General features: G+C 45.6%; 1 protein-coding gene across 1 annotated transcript; it reads right to left on the reverse strand.

The window, feature by feature from the left end:
• Positions 1–383: 383 nt before the first annotated feature.
• On the reverse strand, positions 384–8414 carry LOC109378044 (uncharacterized). Its single transcript, XM_019634495.1, has 2 exons — positions 8242–8414; positions 384–2493 (listed from the first exon to the last, which is right to left on the reverse strand). The coding sequence occupies exon 2, from the start codon at positions 2441–2443 to the stop codon at positions 1451–1453; it is 993 nt and encodes a 330-aa protein (XP_019490040.1). The 5' UTR covers positions 2444–2493; positions 8242–8414; the 3' UTR covers positions 384–1450.
• Positions 8415–8815: the final 401 nt, after the last annotated feature.

Below are 8815 nucleotides of genomic sequence, written 5' to 3' on the forward strand. Positions count from 1 at the left end.
AGAAAGTAGAGATGAAATCTGGGAACAGGAGGTCCACCCAATGCTGATAGCAGAGAGTGGCCCCATTTATTGTTTACACACAGCTTTTATACCAAAAGTAACTTTCCTTAGGTAGGGGAGTTTTGGGAACTTGAGGGAATAGTCCCCTCCTCCCAGGAGACACCTCCCCCGGGGCTTTCCATAAGGTGTAGAGAAGCAATCTTCCCAGGGTTAAAGTAAAACATAAGCAGAAACTGTTAATAGGATGGCATTCCACTCTAGCTTTCAAGGCCGTTGGCTGTTTTCTCCTCAGTGGCCAACCTTCCCACGCTGCTCACCCCGGGCCTGAGAGCCTGTCATCCTGCCAGCTTTCAGACTTAACCCTTACTATAAACCTCCAGCTCTCAGGCTTAACCCTTACTACAAACCTCTGGCTCCCTCCATCTCCCCCTTTTTTATTTATTATTTAAAGGCAAACCTCTGATTTACTGAGGCTGTGGTTGGCATCGTGGTGACTGTGTCTACCTTGGGTCATCCTCCTCGAGGAATGGAATCTTACCCATCATGGGCTAACCAGCCATCTCATGGCTAGGGTCTGTCTTAGGCTCATCCTTCCTGGTGGGATCTTACCCGTCATTGACTATCCAGTCATCCTATGGGGCCAGCCTCGCGAAGCCAAATCTAGGGGTGGGGATGGAGTATAACTGCCGGACATAAAGAGTATTAACTAGAGGGTGAGCAGTGGGGCTATACAGAGAACTAACACCATCATGGACAGGCGTTTCATCTCCATCATGAGTCGTGTGCGATGAACCTCTAGGCTGATTGCCTGAAGGTAAGATTTCAAAACTGCTTGGCAAACTGAAACAAAGCACAATATTAGAAACAAGAGAACTACAATCCCTACTAAAGTCCAGGTGATAGTCTGGACAATGGAAATTGATTTCAACTTGTTAAATGTGTTAATTACATCCTTAGCTAGATCTTTTGGGTTAGTAATATCCAGTTTGCTATCCTGCATAGGAATAATTTCTTTGTGAAGCAAGTCAAGGTCGATACTAAGATTTGTACTATGCCAAATGCCCTGAAGGTGATTAAAAATGATGTTCCAATTCCACTGGATACAGTTATACTAATAACGAGTGATGCAAATCCCTCAATACTTAGCATGACATCGGAGAGCAAGATAGCAGCGTACGTCCTCAACTTTATTACCTATCTGAAGAACAACGTCTTCCAATGCACTAAGGCGGAGTTCCATTTTTGTATCTATATCTTCTTGAATATAAAGCGCTGAAGAAGCATTTTGAGCAAGCTGTTCAACATAATCTGCTGTTTTGATAGAATTGATTAAAGATACAGTGGCTGTAATTGCCGTGGCTATGATAGAAATAACTGCTGCAAGTCCTGCTATGATGAGTCCGAATGCCCATCGTTCTCGGCTTAAACCCGTGTTTATTTCTTCAAGGGCTCATATCCCTGGGTCATCATACCAAGGTCCCTCAATAGTAGTGGGAATGACAACATAAGGTGGTTGACGAAGGACTAGCATAGACTGTCCTTTGTCCCTTGGATCAATACAGTTGGTGAGATGACAATTTGGACAGGAAATATTAGACATAGACTGAGCCTTACTAATCTGTATCCCTCCAACCAAAATGACACTGGGGGCTTGGACACAGGCAGTAATGGTGTAGTGCTTTACATCCTGGCCCCAGGGTGTTTGAGAGTTAAGGTGAGTTATATAATCTGAGGCTGCCCATAGCCTCCAGTTGTCTCCTTGGATAATGGGTATGTTTGGGGTCAGTACAAGGGCAACAAACCCTTCTGGTTTGGGGAGCTGTGTCCCTGTACTATAATAAGGGATGGCCCAATCAGAGACACTAAAGTGCGAGTCTGGTAGCTGATAGCTTGTAGCTATCAGATAGGCACAATCTCTCCATATGATATGACCGTCATTATATTGATAGGGGCTTTGCATGCACAGAGGGAGCAGCTTCTGTGCGCCTGCTTGTTGAGGCTGCCTTCCTGACGGTCCTGTAAAAGTTAACTCTGATCTGTATGTTAGGTATGGATTGTGTCTATCTTTCCCTGAACTCTTTTTTGTTATGTTTTCCAAATGAAGGCATCCCATCATGGGTGTTTGGGAGGCACAAAGTGGAGGAAGCCGGGACAGACCAACATAGTTAAAGGCTGTCTGTTGAAAGGTTAAGTTTTTTGTCCTGCCTCCAAGTGGGATGGAAGAATTAATCCAAACTAGGACTGGCTTGATTTCCCACGTCACGGGAGCAAGCATCGGGGGGTTTGGGAAATACGTCCAATACGTGTCCTCCCATGTTATACTTACCTGCCATGTCAGAATAACCAATATTGTAATTAGGAATTTATTAAGCTTAACCTGTTTCCAGGTTTGGGCTGATCTCTTTCTCGCCCTCCTGGACTGTTGGCGCTCTGGTTTCTCCATGGTGCTGTTTGACTAGGCGTTCTGGAAGCCACCAAGGACCGTCCACTGTCCTAGGAAAAACACAAACATGTCCTTTCCCCTACACCAGGACCGGATCCGGTCCATGCCAACTACCCATGAGGGGGTCTTTCTAGCAGACAAGAGCCTCTGCAGCAGGACTGGAATTCCAGAAATGGTCTGCTGCAGAGTGACCTTGAGCATCTGTTTGTAAAAAATTTAAAGTGAAAAGTGCATGATTTAGTTGGTTGTATACTGAATTCCCATAGTCTCCCCCTTTTTGTTTTAATAATTGATTTTTGAGTGAGCAATGAGAACGCTCAATAATTCCCTGACCCTGTGGGATATATGGAATACCTGTGAGGTGTTGGATCTGAAAAGTTAAGCAAAAATTTTTAAAAGCCTTGCTAGTATAGCCAGGTCCATTATCAGTCTTTATGACTTTTGGAATGCCCATAGAGGCTAATGCCTGGAAACAGTGACTGATAACATGTTTTTTTTTGCCTCACCATAATGTGCTGTGGCAAATAAGAACCCAGACTTAGTGTCAATAGTGGTATGAACATAAGGACTACTTTTAAAACTAGGGATATGAGGGGCCGGCCAAGTGGCACGTTGGTTAAGAGCTGGCTTGGGACGCCAGAGGGTCCTGGTTCAGATCCCACATATGAGGGCCAGTGACACTGTCTTCTACAGCTAAGATGCTGAACAACAGCTCAACCTGGAGCTGGGTTGCCATGAGTCACCAGAAATAGTGTGGGCTGCAGCCCCTGCTGCAGTGGGTTGCCATGAGCTACCGTGTGTAGCTAGCAACCAGCATGAGCGGCCCTCAAGCCGCCATGAATGGCTGTCCAGAAGTTGGCAACTGATCTGCCTCGCCCAGGAAGAGCACAATTATGGTGCCAACTTGGGCCAGTGAAGCAACGTCCTCCACAACTAGACTGAAGAACAAAAGGACAGCAACTTGTCTGTTCCCCTTCCCCAATTCCCCAGCGCTGTTCCCATCCCTCAATTCTCCAATTAAAAAAAAACTAGGGATATGAGTAACATCCATCTGCCAAATGTGATTTGGAAGTAACCCTCAAGGGTTAACTCCCAAATGTGGTTCAGGAAGCAAAGCTGTACAGCCGGCACACTGTATCTGTCTAGCCTGCTCTTGGGTGATCTTAAACGGATGTTTTAGTGACCGAGCATTTTGGTGGTGAAGAGCATGAGACTACATGGCCTTTTCTATAGGGCTTGTAGGTGTAATGAAAAAGGCCTGAACTGAGAGACCTAGCAGTTGAGTAACCGCGTTCGCAGCAGCACTGCCTACAGACAAAGGTCCTGGAAGATCAGAGTGAGCTCTAATATGACCAATATACAGTGGCTGTTGTCTAGCAAGAATGGTCTGTTTTAATTGATGGAGCATATGAAACAGCCCCTCTGTGGTGGCTGAGCTAACATGAGCTGTCTCTATAACCTTATAGACACTAAAAACATAACGACTATCTGTGTAGAGGTTTAATGACTGGTGTGAAAACATATGTAAAGCCCAAGTAACTGCGGATAGCTCTATCTGCTGAGCTGAGCAATACCCTGTGACTTTGGTTAAGGTCTGAGTGGGAGTGTGGACAGCTGCTCTGCCATTGCTGGAACTTTCTATGAAAACTGTGACTGCTCCTGGAATGGGTTGAGCTTGTAACACTGAGGGAAAAATGAATGATGCAGACCTTGCAAACTGTAAGAGTTTATTAGCAGAATAATGACATCCAAGCTGACCAGGAAAATTTTCCAAAGCTATTTGCCATTCCGTGGAGTTTGCATATAACCAAGATTGCTGACTACTATTAAAAGGAACTATAATGGCCTGAGGCTCTTTTCAAAAGAGCTGGAGATATCTTTGTCTTCCCTTAGTAATAAGTAAAGCTGCTAACTCATAATATGGCTAAAGATGTTTAGAAGGAGTGCTCTTTAAATATAGACACTCTAATGGACCAGCAGGTTGTCAAATGACCCCTGTAGGTATAAGGTCTATATTACAAATGATGAGAGATACAGGTTGGGATGGATCTACTTGAGTAACCTGAGCCTGCTGAATGGCCTGTTCCACTCTGGCCAAGGCGAGTTTTGCCTCTGGAGTGAGACTCCGGGGGGAGGTCGGACGAGGCTCCCCCTGGAGGATGTTGAATAGTGGTTGTAACTCTCCAGTAATTAATCTTAAAAAAGGCCTAATCCAGTTAATAGCTCCAAGAAGTTTCTGAAAATCATTAAGTGTTTTAAGGTGGCTAGTTCTAATCTGTACCTTTTGTGGTTTAATTAATCTCTGAGTAATTAAATTACCTAAATAAGAAAATGGAGAGTTTTCCTGAACCTTTTCTGGGGTAATGACTAGCCCTACCTTAGTCAGATTATCTTTAAGGCTCCAATATATTTGATATAACACCTCCTTATTAGCATGTGAGATAAGGATATCATCCATATAATGAATGATATGAGCCTCTGGGTGTAATTGCCATATGGGCATGATGGCTTGACTAACAAACATCTGACAAATTGTACGACTATTGGCCATGCCTTGGGGAAGAACCTTCCATTGGAAACATTGCATGGGCTCCCTAAGTTTAGGAACGCTAAATACAAAATGTTTTGTATAATCAGGATGGAGAGGGATGGTGAAAAAGCAATCCTTCAAATCTATAACAATTAAATGATGATTTACTGGAATAGCTGTGGGGGAAGGAAGCCCAGGCTGTAGGCTCCCCATGACCTCCATAACAGCATTAACAGCTCGCAGGTCTTGCAACAGCCTCCATTTTTTGGATTTCTTTTTAATAACAAATATAGGCGTATTCCACGGGCTGGTGGACGGCTCTATGTGTCCAGCAGCAAGCTATTCCTGAACTAATTCCGTGGCTGCCTGAAGTTTCTCCTGAGTTAAGGGCCATTGGTCAACCTATACTGGCGTCTTTGTAAGCCACTTAATCTTAAGTAACTTGGAGTGGGCTGCAGGAGATACCAAGGCCCCTAGGAAAAATTTTGATATTCTAGTCCTGATCTGTCAGTCTTTGGTATAGTTTGTATGGGCTCCAGTCTGCCCTTTCCTGAGGTGCCTAATCTCTGGCCTGGGATATATCCCTGATTGAACATAATATTGGTGGCTGAGGAACTAAGACTATAAATCATGACTGATATTTGACTCAAAATGTCCCATCCCCAGAGGTTAACAGGGAGGCCTTCAAGGATGAATGGAGTAAAAGTTCCGGAATGTCCCTCAGAGTCTTTCCAAGTTAATATTCTGGAACTTTGTAAAGGTTCTGTTTTCATCCCTATACACTGGAGACTAGTTAAAGCCTCCTGTACAGGCCAAGATGATGGCCGATGTTGTTTGGAAATTAAAGGTACATCAGCCCCTGTATCAATGAGACCCTGAAATGTTTTTCCTTCTATAGTGAAGTTTAAAATGGGATGTTCTTGCCCTACTCTCTGGACCCAAAATGAGTCTGAGGACCCAAAGCCTCGGGACACTCGCGCATGCTGAGAGGCAGGTCTACCTGTTGTTACAGTGGAAATAAGCACGATTTGAGCTATTCTGTCTGTGGAAAGGACCTGAATGATGTCTCGGGAAGCTCCAGCCATAATTTTTATTTCTCCAGTATAATCAGAATCTATGACTCCCGGGAAGACTTGAAGTCCTTTCATGGTCCAGCTACTCCAGCTAAGAAGAAGCCCCACTGTATTAGGTGGCAAAGGGCCATAAACTCCAGTGGAGATGACCTGTGGACCCATTTGTGGGGTTAATATGAATCTGGAGGTGGGGTTGAGGTCCAGTCCTGCACTCCCTGGGGTGGTGCGGCATAGTTGTTGTACAGTGAGCTGTGTTGGCTTCCCCCAGGATTGCAGAACGGGTTGTTCCTGGACACTGGAGCTGTGAGTGATTGCTGGCTGTCTACTGACACTAGAGGCACAAGGGCTAAAGACCTCATTATTTGTCGGGGCCAGGGCTGGCCCTGTGTCCTGTTTCCTGGAAACGGTTGCCCATTGATGTCAAATTGAGACCTACAGTCTTTTTCCCATTGTTTTCCATGCCTGCATCTAGGGCAAATCTGAGTTGAGTGTCCAGACTCTACCTGGGGATTTTTACTAGGACATTTCCTAGTGAAATGGCCTGCCTGCCCACAAGAATAGCATACTCCCTCCTTACGATTTATCTCCCTGTTTTGTTGCAGTGTTGGGTTGAAAACCTTTTGTAGTGCCATGGCAGGACCATTGCCCTGAATATAAGATGGCCCTACATCTACACAAAGGCGGGTAAAATCTGAAACATTAGCTTTTTTTCTATAATGTTGTATTAGAGATTTACAGGTAGAATTGGCATTTTCAAATGCTAACTGTTTGGCAAGAAGCTGTGCAGCTCCTGGGTCATTAATGAGCCACCCTATGACTTGCAGGAGCCAAGAGATGAAGTCCTGATATGGCTCGTCTGGACGCTGTCTTACATGAGACAGATCCTCTGTCTTTGCCCCTGTGGTAGGAAGTGCCCTCCACGCCCTAGTAGCACAGAAATTAATCTGTTAATAAGCTATCAGAGGATATCCTATTTGATTATAAATACCTGCATAATTCCCTTCTCCCTTAAGCATCTCAGCTGTAATAGGTATCTGGTGTGCAGCAGTTCGCTCTGCCTGCTGCTCTCACTGGTCAACAAATTCCGCTTTCCAGAGTAAATGATCCCCTCCAGTTAGAGAAGCCTTAGTTATCATTATCCAATCTTTTGGAGTAAGAGGTGTGTTTGCTGAAACTGTCTCAAGCAATGCCAAAGTAAAAGGAGCAGTAGGTCCATACTGGGCAGTTGAGGCTTTGAGTTCCTGAAGCATCTTAAAAAGAATAGGCTCATGCTCCCTGAGCACCTGCCCTGGATTATTGGGGTCTGGACATTCTATTACCAGAAAGCAAAATCTTTGATACTCCCCAAAGTCCTCGCCTCTTTCCATAGCCTGCCTTAACCCCCAGAGAACACTCGACTCCAGAATCGTGCTCTGAGATATATTTGACAAGCTGCCATGAAGCAGACTGCTGCTGCCTTGAGCACAGCGGTGGCGATGATGGAGGCGGGTCCCAGAATGCGGGAAGCCCCTGTCGAGAACAATATGCAGTCCAGGTGGCAACAGCCGACCCCTCCTTCTCAGGGACCACATCCTCCTCCTCCTCAAAAGATTCCTCTGACTCAGCGTTATGCCTCCGCTGCTCTCTAACTAGTATCTGTTTCTCTTGAGATCTGGCCTCCTCAAACTCCTGAACAGCACTACTAAGTCTTTCCACTATAGGCTGAGACTGTGTTTCCAAAGGACAGAAAGCCTCTGGATTAGGATCGAGACTGTCCCGCACCAACTCCCAAAGCAAAAGCACATTGCTGGGAGACTTCCCAGGCCCATCGAGTGCCTGACGCTCTCGGAGCTGTGCACCAACCTTTTCCCCGATTTCAGAATCAAGAGTTCCTCCCTCCAGAAACCAAGGACAGGCATCCTTTACATAAGGAAAAAAATCTTCCAACTGATGAGCTTTAACAGGGCTGCCATGAGCCCGCAGCATAGATCTAAGCCATTGCAGATAAAGTTGATGGTCCCTTGACCCTGACTGTTCCATCCTTATGTCTATATGGGCTAATGACCCTATTTATAAGAGGGCTGATGACCTTTTATGTACAATGGACTGTTTGTCCTGACTGTTCTAATGTTTTACTCCTGCCCGAAATTAGATATAGAGATACCAGAGTGATCAGTTCTGCTCCTCCCCATATCGCACCCCGATTTTTCCCCTACCTTTTCTGAAGCGTAGCGCGCCTTCCTTCAAGGGATCTCCTCACTTACTGCTTCCTTCAATCCGTGCTCAGGTCCCTGGTCGGGCGCCAATTTGATGCGACCCGTGCATCAAACAAGCACTCCTGACTCATCATCCAGGAGTCTACCGAGAGGGTACCTGAGAGGATTGGGTGGGAGACTGGAAAAGAAAGAGATGAAAGCTGGGAACAGGGGATCCACCCAATGCTGATAGCAGAGAGTGGCCCTGTTTATTGTTTATACACAGCTTTTATAGCAAAAGTAACTTTCCTTAGGTAGGGGAGTTTTGGGAACTTGAGGGAATAGTCCCTTCCTCCCAGGGGACACCTCCCCCGAAGCTTTCTATAAGGTGTAGGGAAGCAATCTTCCCAGGGTTAAAGCAAAACATAACAAGCAGAAACTGTTAATAGGATGGCATTCCACTCTGTAGCTTTCAAGGCTGTTGGCTGTTTTCTCCTCAGCGGCCAACCTTCCCACGCTGCTCACCTGGGCCTGAGAGCCTGTCAGCCTGCCAGCTTTCAGGCTTAACCCTTACTATAAACCTCCAGCTCTCAGG

The sequence above is a fragment of the Hipposideros armiger genome, unplaced genomic scaffold (genome assembly GCF_001890085.2).
Source record: "Hipposideros armiger isolate ML-2016 unplaced genomic scaffold, ASM189008v1 scaffold_1707, whole genome shotgun sequence".
NCBI lineage: Eukaryota > Metazoa > Chordata > Mammalia > Chiroptera > Hipposideridae > Hipposideros > Hipposideros armiger.

Coding starts and splice junctions, on each gene's coding strand:
- LOC109378044 (XM_019634495.1), bottom strand. CDS start 2,443: ATGGAGAAACCAGAGCGCCAACAGTCCAGGAGGGCGAGAAAGAGATCA.